This window comes from Hypanus sabinus, chromosome 27 (genome assembly GCF_030144855.1).
Source record: "Hypanus sabinus isolate sHypSab1 chromosome 27, sHypSab1.hap1, whole genome shotgun sequence".
In the NCBI taxonomy this organism is placed as follows: Eukaryota; Metazoa; Chordata; class Chondrichthyes; order Myliobatiformes; family Dasyatidae; genus Hypanus; species Hypanus sabinus.
The window spans coordinates 14,408,039-14,427,157 of NC_082732.1; the positions used below are offsets into that span (position 1 = coordinate 14,408,039).

The window sequence follows — 19,119 nt, forward strand, 5'->3', positions numbered from 1 at the left end:
TCTGGTTTGGTCAAACCTTGGGGATATGAGTGACTGCTCAACAAAGTACCCAGACTGGGTCCACATAGGCCACCCTGGGCTAACTGTTCGATTACACTGTAATTCTCCATCACACTCCCACTCCAACCCTCGCCTATTGGTCTATGCTTTCCTATTCACAATAATGAGCCTTGGGGGCAACTCTTCGTCTTCTGTCTGTGGACTTTGCAGCCTTCTGGGTCTTTGCAGCTTACTCATCATTCAATAACAGGAGTATGAAAGCTTGATATTAAAATGTTCAACTTTTTGACATCTTGGTCTGAAAATCAGGCCATGTGTATATTCCATTTCTCAAATGTTAAAAGTGAATTTTGGAAAGTGTTACAAACAAAACTGCCTAAGAGCAGCATTGCCTTTAGATGGTAGAGGGAAAGAAAGTTGTTAAGTGAAGACCCCAAACTTGGAACAAGGTTCATGGTTTACCAGGCAGCAGTGATCTCTCACCTGCCAAATGCTTCCTTGGCTTGAACTACCATAAAACTCCAATAATTCAATATGCATTGCTTAAAATTCCCAGTGATTCATCGTCTGGCTCTCTGGGGCCCTATTTACACACACATACTTCAAACACATCTGGATCCATTTCCCAAGTTCCCTGGACTCAAACTGTTAATTGTTCTTCCTTCCACAGAAACTGTTTGACTAGCTGTCTCCAGTGACTTCTTTCCTCTCCATTTAAACTCACATTGTTCAAGGGGAAATATATACTACTGTATAGCATCTTAAAAATGTGAATTTAAAAAGTTGTGCAATAACAGAAAATCTGCCAGTTCTTCGCCACCAAAATCTTGAAGTAGTCAGATTATGGTTTTAGTGTACATACTGAAATGCACAGGAAAGATGCCACAATGCTGTCTCCCAATTCTTCCAAATCCACTGGAAGGGTAAGTGAACAATGTCAGTGTCCTTTCCTAGCCCAGCAAACCTTGCACTGAGGCCCTATTTACTCTAATGTGGCTCATTGGGTAAACCACATCATTTTGCATGCCTTGATGCCAAATTCCCATAATGGATAGATACTACATTCTGAATTCAGTCACAGGAGGAGAGTTGCAAGAAAGAATGGATTTAAGGATGTTGCATGTCAAAGTGTTAGTCAAAAAAAAAAGATGCTTCCCCACACCACCACCCCACCCCCCCCCCAGCCCCCAGGAAGCCTGGCATTTGATCTCACAAAGGGGAAAGGGAGCATTCAAAGTCCAATGCAAAAGGAAGAAAGGGCACACCAGATACATGGTTCGAAGGCAAAAGAGAAAAGTAAAGAAAATAATGCTCAAAAGGGGTTCTGATTTTAGAGGAGCATCTGGATGCAGAAATAATCCCATTTAATATATTCCAAACATGAGAAAATGTGCAGATGCTGGAAATCCAAAGCAACACACACAAAGTTCAGGAGGAACTCAGCAGGTAAAGCAGCATCTATAGAAAAGAGTAAACAGTTGATATTTCCGGCCGAGTCCTGGGTCTCGGCCTGAAATGTCGACAGTTTACCTTTTTCCATAGATGCTGTCTGACCTGCTGAATTCCTCTGGCATTTTGCCTGTGTTGCTATAGATAATATATTGCCTCCTTGGTGCAAAGTTTGAAGTAATCAGTAAACAAGTGAACATTCAGATTTTATTATTCATGTTGGTACTGTTATTTTTCTTGTAATATAACTTATTTTATGCTTGCTTACATTTTTATATAATCATCTATGTTTAATTGTTCAGTGAATTTTCTATGATTGTTGTATAGCTCATTCTTTATTTTTCTAGATGTTTCTCTGCAGCTTGTTCTCTGAACCTGTCTCATAGGTTATCTCTTATCAATGGATCTGTGTTTAGCTTAACACAACTACAGCTTCTTTGTTCTTTGTTCACCTTTTGTTCTGATAACACTCTGGATCTCTGGAGATCCTCAGGATCAAACATCTCCAGATCCAACAGTACCAACAATATCGGTTCAAAATCCTGCAGGCAGATTTTAAGGATCTGAGGTGGCTGATGAGGCCAATGTGGAACCAAAAGAACATTACCACTGGAGGAGAGAATGTGGGCAAGGGATACTGGGGTAGTTTGCTCAGTAGTTTGGGAGATGGTACATGATTTCTACCATTCCAGTAGAGTTCCTGTTGTTGCTGATACATTGGTGTGAGATTATAATGATCATTCCATATGCCCTTTTTTTTCCATTTTGGATTATCCTGGCCCATATGAACAGAGATGATAACTTCTTCAAAGAACATTCTTAAATAATTTCCTCTGTACAAATAATAATCCGCTGCCATGAAGAGGCGCAGAATAATATCGTTACTGAGCTGTGCCTATCTGCTTTTGTGAAAAAGTCCACATTTTTCAAGTTTTCATCATCATTCATTTTTAGTGGAGGCAATTTTGCACAGTCATTGTCTTTGTTGTCTAAGTCTCCCAAAATCTGTATTAATTGAAATTTGACTATATCCATTGTAGGTTTGGTTAGCTATGCTGATTAGCATCCAGCCAAACACAGGCAGAGAAGTTTCGTCTAATTGAACCCTTCCCTTTCAAAATTCTATGAAGGCTCATTTAGAATCAAAGTCACTGATTCTAAATAAAGTGCTCATATTCCAATACTTTGTCATGAAGTTAATCTGTTAGTGTCTGATTTACAATCAGTTTTCCCACAGAAAGGGCATTCTGTTTCAATGTTTCACAAATGTATGGATACATACTTTGATAATAAATGAACATTTGAACCTTTGAAATGGCTAAAATCATCAGAGAGGTGCACTGAAAAAAAACTAAAAATAAAAGAATCATTGCAGCCTTTAGAAAATGGGGAGAGGTGTAGCCTGGCAATAATAGCCACCAATTATGTGTTCATATATCTAAAATAGATGAATGGCAAAAGGCATTATAAACGTTAGAGAATGTTCTTATAGCTTGAAGGCTCAAACTGACAGATTTATGAGAGTACATTGAGCAAGCTGGTTTAATGCTCATTAGATCTTGCAAAATGAAAGCTCTTTCTGAGCCATGTAAGACTGCAACATTAAAAGGTGGATGCTGAAATCTGGCAGTGACCGATATTTTCAGAATAAAATGGATGAGAAAGAACTCCTTTTCTTAAAGAGGTTTGGATCTTTGGCATACTCTCTAAGAACTTTACAGAAACTGTGATAGATTTTCAGACTGGGAGTGTGTCAAAAGGAACAAGGAAGAAAGTGAACATGAAGTCAAATTCAAATTAGATATCTTTATGAACAGCCGAGCGAGCTCCGGGGTCATATGACTTTTTGCTCCTACTTCTTAGGTTCTAATATAAAATAAATCTAAATGTTGTTTCACAGAACAAATATTTTAATCTTAAGTAATTAGATTTAAAAATTCAGGCTGTCAATTCAGAAAGGAAAGGATATTTACAACACACATTACTAAATTCCCAAACGAAAAATGTTTCAAGTTCAGCGTCATTCTAAATATGTTACCGTTTACCCCCATTAATTAGTCACAAGCATAATTCAAACATGCTCAAAATAGCACCTTTCTGGAGCTAAATATGAGACAATAGAACTATTGTCATTAGAAACTTTAATGTTCTTGCGCAAATGACAAGAGTAAGAATGCAAAGCAGTACGTTAACAATATTCTGTATCAAGCCATTCATATATCTTTTTGTGTGCCTGTGTGCTTTCACATACATCTGGATAGCACACATCTGTCACAACAGTCCCAGGCGTTGTTTCTTTTTCGTGTGTGCAACACGTGCTAGTTTTTAAGCTCGCCGACCATTTGACATTTTCCGCGTCTGCCCTTCTCAAAGATGGTGACGATCAATGCTGACTGAAATGACAGACATGCCGCTCACCCAATTGGAACAGGAAGCCGGCCTTCCCTTCGCCGAGTGGGTTGCGACTTGAGTATGTTTTGTCTTGAGGCTCAGCGGCGCCGAAAGTTCCAATGCTTTTTGTGACCCACTTTGGAGCGATTTCGAGAACGCAGGAAGAAGCAGACATCAAATTTTTAATCTAAAATGAAGACTAAACAGGTAGGAGCTGGCTGGAGTTCTTTATATATCCCGTAACTGCGAGAATATATTTAAAGGAGATTGCGAACCTCTGGTTGGGCGGCTAAGCGTTTGGTTTTAGCAAGTTGAGTCATTAGTCCCTTCTTCCTTTCAGATCAAGTGTGATCAAAAATAAATTGGCAATTCCTTTGTCCTTTAATTCATGAAATTAGTTTGTCCTGCCGAGCTAAGTATATTTACAGACTATTTATGACCTCGACAAGTCATCAGAATTCAGGAAGTGAGTTCGCCAGATCTGCCCTACCGGCTGGCCTTCCCCCGCCAGGAGTAGGCTGGCACAGACATCGCTCTGAAGTTATTTAGGCACAAATATAGTTGGGAAATAGCAACGACGCCACTGAAGGACGATTTGAGGTTGATTAACATGCAATTGTATGACGCAGAACATGCCTGTTCAACATTGGCACTAGGAGTTTTAGTCTGGGCATGTTTGTGGTAGGTGACAGCTAAATGTCAAGTGTATGTCCAAATTGAACTAATAAAAGCCATCAGAATATTCAACGACATCTGCAAAATAAATTTACACCTAGTTAAAGTAATCAGGATCAACAAGTATATCAATAATGTACAGTAATTATAGGGTTTTTTTCCATCAAAAGAAGTTGCAATTCTATACAAATAAACTGAGCTTTATGCTGACAACTGTCTGTGATCCTCTGAAAGTTGAGACCAAGGCCTTTTCTTCATTTCCATTTGCCACCAAAAATATGCTTGATTTGAGCAGATGATTTACAAAGTATTTCATGTATGGATGCATTGTGTGAATGACAAAATGACTGATCAGGTTATGCCTTACTGAAATTTGGAGACAAATCTTCAGTCACAATTTATGCTTTTAAAGATTGTGCAACTGTTACAAATTTAAAAACTAATTTTTCTCTCTACAGTTTTTATTCTCCTGTTGTTCTGTCCTAAAGATGCTTGGCCACAGCTCCTTTTAATTCTAGCAGTCTTTGAGTACTTTAACCAAATGGGCATCCAGCCAAGTGTGAGTTTAGTACAACTTTCTCCTTCAGCACTATTCCACAAATTTGCTATAGATCTTTGAGTATGTAACAACTAAGATGGACAGAGCAGGACTGGTAGATGAAGTGTATTTGGATTTCCAGTAAGTAATAAGGTTTGGCATTAAAATTTATCATTCTTGAAAACAATATACAGGGTAATACATTAACATAGAAACTAAAAGATGAAAAACAGATCTTCAAACTAAGGGATAATTTTTTGGATTGTAAATCAGTAAGTAACAGATTGCCACACAGATCAGTACTGGGACCCCAACAATATATATTAATAGATGAAGAGACTTAGCAAATTTGCTAATTACATAATAAGTAAGTTATAAGGAGGGCACAAGGGGCCAACAAAGGAATACAGATAAATGACTACGAATTTGTCAGATGGAGTATAGTCCAGAAAAATGTGTGGTTATCCTCCCTGGAAGGAATAATGAAGAAGCAAATTGCTGTTTCAATAGATCAACGAAACAAAATATTGGAATGCAATAGATTTGAAGATCCTAGAACATGAAACACAAAAACTCAGCCTGCAGGTACAACAAATAATTTTAAACACTAATAAAATTTTGACCTTGACAAGGGGTAAACAGTACAAAAACTGTAAAGTTTTAAAGCAACTTTATACTGGTGTCACTACTAACAAGAGTGCTATGTCTAGTCTTGTGATTCTATTTAAGGAAGGATGTTTTACACTGGAGGTTGTGCAAAGGAGTTGATAAAGGGGTCGTTATATGAAGAAAGAATTTGAGCAGATTAGACTATACAAGCACAAGAGGTGACATCAATGGACTACAGAAGATTCTAAGGGGATTGACAACGTAGATATTGAGAAGATGTTATCTCTGATGAAGGTGGCTAGAACTAGGGTGGGCTTAGTTTAAGAATAAAGAGTTGTCTGTTTCAGATAGAGCTGAGGAGGAATTTCAGTTGATAGGTAAATTACCAATAATGTGCATGGGTAATAGAAAAATAAGCCGAAAGCGAATGAGCATGGGAGACAAAATAAATTCTAGGAAAATAGGTGGGAGAATAGAATTCATAAAATTGTTCTGAAATTTTATGAACCAAATAACTGCTTTCTATGTCAAAAGGGAATATGAGGTAATATAAATAGAAGGTGAAATTCTTTTCTAGAGAGTTTTGAATATTGGAATTATCTGCCCCTGAGAGCTGTACTGGTGGAATTACTGAATACCTGTAAATTCAAAGTGGATATTGACAGGCATTTAAGCTATCAGGGAATTGAGAAATCTGGGAGAGAGTGAGAAAAAGACTGAATCATCCTTGATCTTAAGGCATAGTGTACCAGGCTCAAGGGGCTGATTAGTTGAGACCCTCCCCCTTTTCTTATGCTCTTATGGAGTTGTTTGGGGGAGTGGGTGCTGAGTAGGATGGCGAGCAAGAATAAATGGAAAAGGTCTTTTTTAAAAGAAGAGGAAAATGAAGATAGACTGTTACCTTATGTTCTGTTCAAAACATGTTACCAACCTATCTGCTTATGTTTGCAACTATCTATTACAGCTTAGCCTTACAGATGAACACATTACACGTATGTACTAATGCAGCTGTTCAGTGTGTTAGATTTTCATCGGCAACAATCTTAAACTTGAATTTATCAATGAATTCTGCTGCTTCATTCTGATTAGCAGACACATAAAAATTAACGCTGTGTTTAAATTTCTGCAATCTAGCCTGCGAAATATTTACAAGTACCTTCAACCTTCAGTTTGTTGTGATAGATCTTTGCTTGTTTCATGATCAGCTTACCATTAATTGCCATATACGTTTACTCCGACACTGACAAATCCACTCTTTCAATACACAATCGAGATCTTTATTTTTCGCTTTATGCATTGTCTTTCCATTTTTCATTACATCTGTGAGATAACTTTTCAGAACTGTCTGTGGTGTGTAGAGACCTGTGCATTACCTGGGAACCTTCCCAGCATTTTATGGAATTTTCCATTTGTGAAGTCATGTAAGTACTCAAAAAAATTTGGACTTAAGAAGTTTTTGTATTTTGGAATTTTGGATAAGGGGTATTCACTACCTTTTATGTTAATTAAAGAATTGTTCTTCTTAGATGTCACAGCAAAATAACCATAGTCCAGTATCTAAGTCTTAATATGGTTATATATTAAAAGGATTACTGTTAATATGGCACAAGAACTGTCCACTTCAATTTGATATGTGAATCATCTTCCACTGGGAAATGTTCATACCTATACGATTCATAAGCTACACAGTCATTTTAACTGTGGAAAGAATTTCTTCAGACAGTGCTCTTAGTATTTTTTTAAATGTATGTAGTTACTGTGTAATTTCAGGCCTACTTGTAGAAACTAAAATAAAGTACCAGCTCTCAGAATTAAACAAAAATGTTTACTGGATGTAGAAAAATATGTACTTCAGCATACCATAAACATAAGAGATTCTGCAGATGCTGGGAACCAGAGCAACACACACAAAAAGATGGAGCAACTCAGCAGGTCAGGCGGTATCTATGGAAGTGAATAAATTGTCAATGTTTTTGACAGAGACTTTCCATAGGACTAGAAAGGAAGGGCAAGCCACCTAAAAGCTACATTGACAACTGCATTGGCGCTGCTTCATGCACCCATTCTGAGGTAATCAATTTCAACAAGTTTGCCTCTATTTTCCGCTTTGTCATTACATTCACTTGGTCTGTTTCTGACACCTCCCTCCCCTTTCTCAATTTCATTGTCTCCATCTGTGGAGACAAACCAAGGGATTCCAGTTATCCTGACTATTCCTCTTCCAATCCCATCTCCTAGAAAAATGCTATTCCCATTTCTCAGTACCTTTGTCTCCGTTACATCTGTCCCTGGAAGAGGCTTTCCCTTTTAGAACCTCAAAGATGTCCTCCTCATTCAAAGAATGTCCTCCAACATAGATGCTGCCCTCACTCAGATCTCCTCCATTTCCCAAACACTCATGCTCACCCCATCTTCCCATTGCCTTAACAATGATAGAGTTGCTCTTGTCATTACCTATCTTGCAATGAGTCCCCACATCCAACTAGTATCCTTCTCAGCACTTATCCCAGCAAATGGCCGAAGTTCTACACATGCCCGTTCACCTGCTCCCTCACCACCATTCAGGGACGCAGACATTCCTTCCACATGAGGCAACATTTCACCTCTGTATCTGCTGGGGTCATCTTTCATGTCCAGTGCTCCATTACGGCCTCCTCTACATTGGTGAAATCCATCAGAAATTGGGGGACTGCTTCACTGAGCGCCTCTGCTCCATCCACCGTTCTCATTCTTGTGTCAAGATCAGGTCACCCCTACAGTGCAGGTGCAACACTTTGTATTCTGTCTGAGTAACTTCCAATTTGTGGCATGAATATTGTTTTCTCCATCCAGTAAAAAATTTCCCTCCCCCTCCCCTCCTCTTCTATTCCCCACTCTGGCCTCTTACCTCTTCTCAACTGCCTATCACCTCCCCATGGGTCCCCTATGGTTCCCTTTCTCCTATGGTCCGTTTTGCTCTCCTATCAGATTCCTTCCTCTCCTCCCCTTTATTGGCCTAATCACAAAACAATAATGAGGTGGCTTACCGGGAAGATGTCATCTGTCCAACACAGTGGTGTCAAGAAAACAACTTCTCCCTCAATGCTGCAAAAACAAAGGAACTGGTTGTGGATTACAGGAGGAATAGAGACGGGCTAACCCCTATTGACATCAATGGATCTGTGGTTGAGAGGGTAAACAGCTTTAAGTTTCTCGGCATTCACATCACCGAGGACCTAACGTGGTCTGTACACATCAGCAGTGTGGTGAAAAATGCAAAACAGCACCCCTTTAACCTCAGACGGTTGAGGAAGTTTGGTACGGGCCCCCAAATCCTAAAAACTTTCTACAGAGGCACAATTGAGAGCATCCTATCTGGCTGCATCACTGCTGGGAACTCTACCTCCCTTAATCGCAGGACTCTGCAGAGAGTGGTGCGGACAGCCCAGCGCATCTGTAGTTGTGAATTTCCCATGATTCAGGACATTTACAAAGACAAGTGTGTAAAAAGGGCCCATGAGATCATTGGGGATCCAAGTCAGCTACCCTTTCCTCTCCTGTCAGATTCTTTCTTCTCTAGCCCTTTATCTTATTTGCCTATTATCTTTTTTATAGAACCATAGAACATTACAGCATAGAAACAGGCCTTTTGGCCCTTCTTGGCTGTACCGAACCATTTTTTTGCCTAGTCCCACTGACCCGCACCTGGGTCATATCCCTCCAAAGCCCTCTCATCTATATACCTGTCCAAGTTTTTCTTAAATGTCAAAAGTGAGCCCGCATTCACCACTTCATCCGGCAGCTCATTCCACACTCCCACCACTCTCTGCATGAAGAAGCCTCCCCCCATATTCCTTTTAAACTTTTACCCCTTCACCCTTAACCCATGACCTCTGTTTTTTTTCTCCCCTGGCCTAAGTGGAAAAAACCTGCTTACATTCACTCTATCTATACCCATCATAATTTTATACACCTCTATCAAATCACCCCTCATTCTCCTACGCTCCAGGGAATAAAGTCCGAACCTATTCAACCTTTCTCTGTAACTCAGTTTCTCATGTCCCGGCAACATCCTTGTAAACCTTCTCTGAACTCTTTCAACCTTATTATTATCCTTCCTGTAATTAGGCGACCAAAACTGCACACAATACTCCAAATTCGGTCTCACCAATGTCTTGTACAACCTCACCATTACATTCCATCTCTTATACTCAACACTTTGATTTATAAAGGCCAGTGTACCAAAAGCTGTCTTTACAACCCTATCTACTTGTGACGCCACTTTTAGAGAATTATGTATCTGTACTCCCAGATCCCTCTGTTCTACTGCACTCCTCAGTGTCCTACCATTTACCTAGTATGTTCTACCTTGGTTTGACCTTCCGAAGTACAATACCTCACACTTGACCGCATTAAAATCCATCTGCCATTTTTCTGCCCATTCCTCCAACTGGTCCAAATCCCTCTGCAAGCTTTGAAAACCTTCCTCACTGTCCACTACACCTTCAATCTTTGTATAATCAGCCATTTTGCTGATCTAATTTGCCACATTATCATCCAGATCATTGATATAGATGACAAATAACAATGGACCCAGCACTGATCCCTGTAGCACACCATTAGTCACAGGCCTCCATTCAGAGTAGCAATCCTCCACTACCACTCTCTGGCTTCTTCCATTGAGTTAATGTCTAATCCAATTTACTACTTCTCCATGTGTACCTGGCGACTAAATCTTCCTAACTAACCTCCCATGTGGGACCTTGTCAAAGGCCTTACTGAAGTCCATGTATACAACATCCACTGCCTTCCCTTCATCCGCTTTCCTGGTAACTTCCTCAAAAACTCTAATAGATTGGTTAAACATGACCTACCAGGCACAAGGCCATGCTGACTGTTTCTAATAAGTCCCTGTCTATCCAAATACTTGTAGATCCTATCTCTTAGTATTCCTTCTAATAATTTACCTACTACTGATGTCAAACTTACTGGTCTATAATTTCCCGGCTTACTTCTTGAGCCTTTTTTTAAACAACAGAACTACATGAGCTATCCTCCAATCCTCCAATCCTCCAATGACCCATGGATATCGACATTTTAAATATTTCTGCCAGGGCCCCTGCAATTCCAACACTAGTCTCCCTCAAGGTCCTTCTCTGATTTGCCTCAAGTCAGCAAGCACCTCCTCCTCTTTAATCTGTATAAGTTCCATGACCTCCCTACTTGTTTGCCTTGTTTCCGTAGACTCCATTCCAGTTTCCTTAGTAAATACAGATGTAAAAAACCCATTTAATATCTCTCCCATTTCTGTTGGTTCCATACATAGCCGGCCACTCTGATCTTCAAGAGGACCAATTTTATCCCTTACTGTCCTTTAGTTCTTAACATACCTGTAGAAGCTTTTAGGATTATCCTTCACCCTGACTGCAAAGCAACCTCATGTCTTCTTTTAGCCCTCCTGATTTCTTTCTTAAGTATTTTCTTACTCTTTTTATACTCCTGAAGTATCTTATTTCCTCCCTGTTGCCTATACATGTTATACATCTCTTTCTTCTTCTTTATCAGAGTTCCAATATCCCTTGAGAACCAAGGTTCCTTATTCTTATTCATTTTGCCTTTAACCCTGACAGGAACATACAAACTCTGCACTCTCAAAATTTCTCTTTTGAAGTCCTCCCACTTACCAATCACATCCTTGCCAGAGAACAACCTGTCCCAATCTACGCTTGTTAGATCCTTTCTAATTTCTTCAAATTTGGCCTTTTTCCAGTTTAGAACTTCAACCCAAGGACCAGATCTATCTTTATTCATGATCAAGTTGAAACTAATGATGTTATGATCACTGGAACCAAAGTGTTCCCCTACACACACTTCCGTCACCTGCCCTAACTCATTTCCTAATAGGAGATCTAATGTTGCATCCTCCCTAGTTGGTACATCTATATATTGATTCAGAAAACTTTCCTGAACACATTTCATAAACTCTAACCCATCTAGGCCTTTAACAGTATGGGAGTCCCAATCAATGTGTGGAAAATTAAAATCCCCTACAATCACAACTTTCTGTCTCCTGCAGTTGTCTGTTATCTCTCAGCAGATTTGCTCCTCCAATTCTCGCTGACTATTGGGTGGTCTATAATACAACCCTATTAATGTGGTCATACCTTTCCTGTTTCTCAGCTCCACCCATATGGCCTCAGTTGACAAGCCCTCTAATCTTTCCTGCCAAAGCACTGCTGTTATATTTTCCCTGACTAGCAAACCCACCCCCCCCCCCCACCCTTCACCCTTCATCCCTCTGCCTCTATCACGTCTGAAACATCGGAACCCTGGAACATTGAGCTGCCAGTCCTGCCCCTCCTGTAGCCAAATTACAGTAATGGCTATGATGCCATAATTCCACGTGTCAATCCAGACCCTCAGCTCATCTGCCTTTCCCACAATACTCCTCGCATTGAAATATACACACCTCAGAAGACTGCTACCACCACTCACAACCTTACTATTTATAACTTCGCATGAACTACTAACATCATTTATTTTTACCCCCATTCCACTATCTACTCTGGTTCCCATCCCCCTGCAAATCTAGTTTAAACCCTCCCCAATAACACTAGCAAACCTCCCTGCAAGTATATTGGTCCCCTTGTAGTTCAGGTGTAACCCGTCTCCCAGCTTCTTGCTTCATTTCCCCTCCCCCACCCACCTGACTTCACCTATCACTTTCTAGTTTGTCCTCTTTTCCCTCCCCCTCCTCATCTTATTATTCTGGCATCTTCTCTCTTTCTTTCCAGTCCTGATGAAGGGTCTCGGCCTGAAACATCAGCTGTTTATTCATTTCCATAGACGCTGCCTGACCTACTGAGTTCTGCTCGCATTTGTGTGTGTGTTGCTCTGGATTTCCATGTCTACAGAATCTCTTATGTTTATGTTGATCAAACTACTGCCAAACCTACTTTGGTACCTTCATCGGCCAGGCCCCAAAATATGGCAACAACAGAAATATTGCCTCAAGAAAATTAACGTGGAGTATCTTGAGGACCTTTGATCATCAGATAGCACGTCACAGCCAACCTCTGTTCCAAATCAATAGGACCGTAACTTGTTTATAATGTTTGAATCCCCTTGAAGTTACTACCAGCTGGAAAGAACATTATCCGCTTTCCCTCTCACCTGGTCACACCTATCACCTGCTGGGTTGTATTTCTTACCCACCCCGTGCCCACCCCACTTTCTTATTCTGGCTTCTGCTTCCTTTGTTTTCTAATACCAATGAATGGTCTAGGCCCAAAACATTTTTTCTCGATAGATACTGCCCAAAATACTGAGCTTTTCCAGCATTTTGTGTGTGTTACTCAAGAGTTCCAGCATCTGCAGACTCTCAAACTGACTTCATCCTTTTACAACAGAGGCCTTTATTCTTTTCCTTAGCAAATTTCCTGTAGAGGCTTGCTACTACTCTGACTGACAAGAAATCATAAAGTCGTTCTGACCAGATGGTGTAGCTGCTGGATTTCCAAACCCCAGCAAGGAAGTCTGCAACCTTTATTCCCAGGTCTGGGAAGAAGAGAACATTCCTGAGGAGCCCAGAGAATTAGATGAGTGTTAAAAAGTTAACCATCAATCACAGGCACAGAGAGATACAGCATTTTAATTGAAGGGGAGGCATACTGGCCAAGATAAGTGAATTAGATATAGTACCAATGATTTACTTGTACCAGTTTGTTGAGCTTTATTACTTTGAAATATCTTACATCTACTTCTCAATGTCCTAACATTTCAGTCAGAATTGTTTTATAACTTTTTTCTATACAGTTGCTTAAAAAATGAATGTTTTACTTATTTTAATTTTGTTAGAACATTCAACAGTACAAATCAATAGGAACCATAACTTGTTCATGTTTGAATTTCCCTGAAGCCATACCTTAGATTTTTGCAAATAATATTAAAGCACAACAAATGACTTAACACTTAATATGAATGATGTTGAAGACTGAGCAGAAAATATAATGAGACATGCAATTGTTGACCATGTTGAGGATAAAACTTTGAACTCTAGTTCAAAAATATTGGCTCTGCCATAAAACTCCAATAAAGCACGGTCTGAACAATGAGAAACACACACACACACACAAATTGCTGGAGGAACTTTGCAAGCCTGGCAGCATCTATGGAGGGGAATCAACAGTCTGGGTTTCAGGTTGAGATCCTTCATCAGATCTTGACCCAAAACAGTGACTGTTTATTCCTCTCCATAGATGCTGCCTGACTTGCTGAGTATATTGCACAAGGTTTTCAGCATCTGTAGAATCTTTTGTGTTTACGCTTGGGACTTTGTTGCTAAAATTAGCATATTTTAAGGATCTTATTCCCAATACACTTTTAATTCACTTTTTAAAAAATGTTGCATTGCATTATAATAAATTTTCCAGTAACTCCTGTAAGTTGAAGGTGAGTGAAAGAACCAGGCCCTCAGTGAGTCATGAGTATGCAGGGACCAGGGCTCTGGCATGTGGAAAAGGAGTGAAGAACTGAGTCTTAGCTTCTGGAAGGGGAGCTCAGAGCTGACCCTAGTGAGTTGAAAGAGAACATCAAACAATATTTGGTGAGGCAAACTATTGGATTTTAGAATGATCAGAAGGTGAATCATTGCAGATTTACTGTAATCTGAAAATGAGCTCCTTGAAGAATTTACGTTTTGAAAGTAGATTCTTTGTGTGGTACCAGGTAGCGATACGGTAAAGCTATCAAGCATTAAGCTATTTGGAGATGGGTTACTGTTGCACTATACAAAGTATCCACAGGTTCTGTTTCAGGATTAAAATGGATTTCTTGATTTTTTTGTGTTATCCCAGATGTATATTTTAGGTGTATTTTTGAATGCATACTACTTACATTTTATTATAACTGAAATAATATAACCAATGCCTTTGTTTAAGGTTGGAGTCCGGCGTTCTGCCCGTATTCGGAATAAGGTGCTTTGTACTGCAGCTTCAAGCACCTCCCAACAGAGCATCAAAGCTGGCAGCTCAACACAGAAAACACCCAGGGTAAGAAAAATGATTAATCTTTCTACTGGAGAGCCTCTGTATCTGCAGATATCCATGGAGGGGTATGGAAAGTTGTGGTGGATTTTGAAGTCAATGGCTTCAGTCTTACTAAGCAGTGAATTTCAACAGCATATCAAATTCATGGAATCAACAATATTAATCACCAGTGATCTTATAGCTGATGTTATTCATCACTTCGTTTCACAGATTACTCAATAGCCATCAGGAGTATAAACTCCAGTTTTATTATTCTGTACTGTAAGCAAGTAACTTTCCATCCACTGAGGCATAATAAACAATGGGATTCATGTAGTATGGGAGGTTGATGATCAGCCAGACCAAAGGGACTTTTTCCATACAAAATATCTCTTATGCTTAATGAGTTGGCCAAGTGAAATTAGAAGCTGTCGGAGTATCAGTAGATATATGAGCAATGATAATTAGTTGGTGTTTTGTTCTTCTCTATGTTGGATGTATTCATATGATTTGGAATATTAAATTGGTTGGGATTTGTGATCATGAATTGTGGTCAGCAGATGTTGAGGTGAACAGCATTGGGGAAAAGAAATTAATGGCACATTCAGCACATTTGGAGTTTTTTTCACTTGTGAGATGGAGAATAAGTAACATCACTGTTTAATGATCAATCCTAATTGAACTTGAAGTCATTGAGAAGCTCCCATTTTGGCCTCCTGTAGAGCTTAAGACGAAGGAATTTTCATAATGCTGTTAGGTAGTAAATTTGAGGACAGCAAAAAAGGAGACATGATTGAGTCAGAACTGTATGAGACTCCAAGGCAAATATAACATTCCAAAGTGATTGCCTGTCTTCCCCTTTTAAGTATTGACTTGGAGTATTTTCCATGTGTAGTTAAAAAAGCTTGCCAATTTTCCACACACTGCGGTGGAAGTGCACTGGTGTAGGTGGAGTAAGTGTTCATTACAGAGGTGAGAGTCCAACAGGTTGTTTTGTCCTGGATGATGGCAGGTTAATGGAGAGCTGCTGAGACTGCTGTCATCCAGGCGACTGAAAATGTTTCATCACAATTCTGATGCACTTTGAAGATGGTAAGATAAGGGGCAGGATATGAGTTCACAAAGAGACCTGTTCTCTGCTAAGCTTTAACAGCTAGTCCAATTAATATTCACGTCAACAGATTTCTTTATTAATGGGTGGTGGAGAATTTGGCTCTGGTAATTATCAATGAATGTTAATGGTAGATTGTATACAGTTATCAGATATGACAATAATAGAGAAATAGTCAGATTTTAATTCCTTTGAGCCAGCAGCTTTAATGTAATTTTTCATGCTTGTTATCTGTCAGAATTAGAATCAGATCTAATATCACTGGTGTATGTCATGAAATTTGTTATTTTGTGGCAGCAACAGCATAGAACAATACCTGCAAAATACTATATATTATTATGTATATAAATACTACAAATGTTATACCTAAAACACAGTGTATGGGTGTCTTCAGGCTCCTGTACCTCCTCCCTGATGGGAGCATGTCCTGGGTGATGGAGGGGGGGTGGCCTTAATGATGGATGCCACCTTTTTGAGGCATTGCCTTTTCAAGATGTCTTTGATGCTATGGAGCCTACTGCCATGATGGAGCTGGCTGAGTCAGTAGCTCCCAGCTGCTGATGCAACCAGTGGCAGTGCTTTCCACAGTACATATGTAGAAATATGCTAGAGTCTTTAGTAACATACCAGATCTCCTCAAACTTCTAATGAAATATAGGCCCTAGCTGTACCTTCTTTGTAATTGCATCAATATGTTGGTCTTCAGAGAAGTTGACATCCAGGAACTTGAAGATGCTCAGCTTTTCCACTGCTGATCCCTCAATGTGTACTGGTGTGTGTTCCTAAACTTCTCCTTCCTGATGTCCACAATCAATTCCTTGCTCTTGCTGATTGCAAGGTTGTTGCTGCAACACCACTCAACCTGATCTGTCTCACTCCTATATGCCTCCCTGTCACCATGTGAGATTCTGTGAACAGCAACTGGGTCATCAGCAGATTTGTTAAGAGAGCAGAGCAGTGGGCTGAGCACATATCCTTGAGGTGTGCCAGTGTCGAATATCAGTGAGGAGAAGATATCGCTTCTGATCGTCATAGACTATGGTCTCTCGATGTGGAAGTCAAGGATCAAATTTGAGAGGGAGGTACAGAGGCCCAGGTTTTGAAGCTTGTTGATTAATAAATACTGCAAATATGATAGTGTTGAATGCTGAACTGTAATCAATAAACAGCAGCTTGACGGAGGTGTTGCTGCTGTCCAGGTGGTCCAAGGCCGAGTGGAGAGCCAATGAGATTGCATCCACTGTAGGCCTATTTTGGCAATAGACATATTGCAGCAAGTCCAGAGCCTTGCTTAGGCAGGAGTTTATTTTGGCCATGACCAACCTCTAAAGAACTTCATCACAGTAGATATGAGGTCAACAAATTGATAGTCATTGAGGCAGCTCACCCTGCACTTCTTGGGTATTGGTGTCATTGACACCCTCTTGAAGCAGGTGAGGACCTCCAACTGCAGCAGTGAGAGATTGAAGATATTCTTGAAAACTCCTGTCTGTCGCTTGGCTGAGGGCTAGATCTGAGGTTTTCAGCACCCTACTAGGTAAATGCCTTGCACAGGCTCACACTCGTCAAAGATGTTCTGACATCAGGTGCTGAGACAGAGATTATGGTTGCCATATGTTGCAAGCATTTGTACAGGTTTAGTTTTATTTTCCCTTTCAAAGCATGTATAAAAGGCATTGAGCTAATCGGAGAGTGATGCATCACAGCCATTACTGATGTTATGTTCCAACTTGGAACTAATGGCCTGCAAACCCTGTCAGAGCTGACATGCATCCCATTTCATCTCTAACTTCAATAAGAATTGTGCTTTTGCTCTAAAAGAGCCTTCCATTGATTGTAACTAAACTTCTTGTATAGTTATAGATCATGGGTCTTGAATGCTACAGATTTAGCCCTCAACAGCCTGTGAATCTCCTGGTTCATCCACAGCTTTTGGTTTGGGTAGGTCCAGTATGCTCTCAAAGGCACACACTCATCCACACAGAACTTAATGAATTTGGTGAAATACTTATTTCAGATTTGAAGATTAATCCATGAATATTGTCCAGTTCACTGATTCAAAGCAGTCATGTAAACACTCTTCCACCTTCCTTGACCTCACGACTAGTACTGCAGTCCTCAGTCTCTGTACACTGGGAGTTGAAGTACAGCCAGGAGATTAGACTCACCAAAGTGCGGGAATGGGATGGCATGATAAGCATTCTTGATGGTGGTGTAACAGTAGTCAAGTGTGTTTTCTCTTCTAGTTCCATGGGCGATATGTTAGTGGTAGTTGTTCAGAGACTTCTTCAAGCTGATCTGGTTGAAATCCTCCACAATGATTGGAAACTTACGGGGTGAGCAGTATTGTACCTGATAATCATGGTGCTCAGCTCCTCTACTGCCTAGCTGACGTTGGCCAAGGGTGGAATGCACACCACTACCAGGATGATGGTGGAAAACAGATAAAATGGGCAACACTTGACCACTAAATGTTCCAGATCAGCAGAGCAGGACTGAGAGAGAACCACCATGTCTGTGCACCACAATGAGTTAATTATGAAGCACACTCCACCTCCTCTAACTTAGGAAACATAGCTACTCTGTCCAAGTGGTGAATGGTAAAGCCCTCACGCTGCAACACTGCATCTGAAATGGTGGGGGTGAGCCATGTTTTCATGATGCAAAGTATACAGCAGTTTCTCATGTCCATCCAGTACTGCAATCTAGATTGTACATTCACCAGCAAGATGGTAGGGCTTTCTGTGTAATTTCCACACACTGTTTACATAGTGTGTTCAGACCTGTCTACTAAATGTTTCTGTAAAGAGTTTACAATACTCTAACACATGTGTGTTGTGGGAATGGAAACAAGTTTGCAATGCAGCCATGTATGATCTCTGGAAAGTTATCTCATGGACAAGGTGGAGATTCCGGACCAAACTAGAATCAATAAGGGATGCTCGACAGCTGTGGCAAAGCTTGAATGCTATAACTTCCTACAAAGTTAAATCAAATGATATGGGAGACAGCAGGGCTTTGCTTCCAGTTGAGCTTAACATCCTCTGTGCTCACTTTGACCGTCAGAACATGAAGGAACCATCACAAACTCCCACATCTCTTGAAGATCCTATGATATCAGTATCTTAAATTGGTGTACTGGCTACTTTCAGGAGGGTGAATCCAAGGAAATCTTCCAGACCAGACAGGGTACCTGACCGTGTACTAAAGACTTATGCTGACCAACTGGCTAGTGTGTTTACTGACGTCTTTAACCTCTCACTTCATCAGGGTGTGGTACCCACCTGATTCAATCAGGCTTCAATTATACCGATGCCTCAACGACTATTACACCCACAGTG

At 40.2% G+C, this 19,119-nt stretch overlaps 1 protein-coding gene across 12 annotated transcripts in view; it reads left to right on the forward strand.

Annotated features, from left to right (window-relative positions):
- Positions 1-19,119, forward strand: part of c27h1orf174 (chromosome 27 C1orf174 homolog) — a 32,751-nt gene that overhangs the window by 471 nt on the left and 13,161 nt on the right. The window contains exons 1-5 of one of the 12 annotated variants that reach the window (XM_059951742.1): positions 3,825-4,047; positions 5,564-5,638; positions 6,627-6,654; positions 7,643-7,732; positions 14,581-14,691. In XM_059951742.1, coding sequence (XP_059807725.1) covers positions 5,613-5,638; positions 6,627-6,654; positions 7,643-7,732; positions 14,581-14,691 — 255 coding nt within the window. In that variant the 5' untranslated portion in view covers positions 3,825-4,047; positions 5,564-5,612. Of the gene's footprint in view, positions 1-872; positions 924-3,824; positions 4,048-5,135; positions 5,195-5,563; positions 5,639-6,626; positions 6,655-7,642; positions 7,733-13,072; positions 14,692-19,119 lie in introns of those variants that run through there. The other 11 variants (XM_059951743.1, XM_059951748.1, XM_059951741.1 and 8 more) reach the window with 11 other exon arrangements.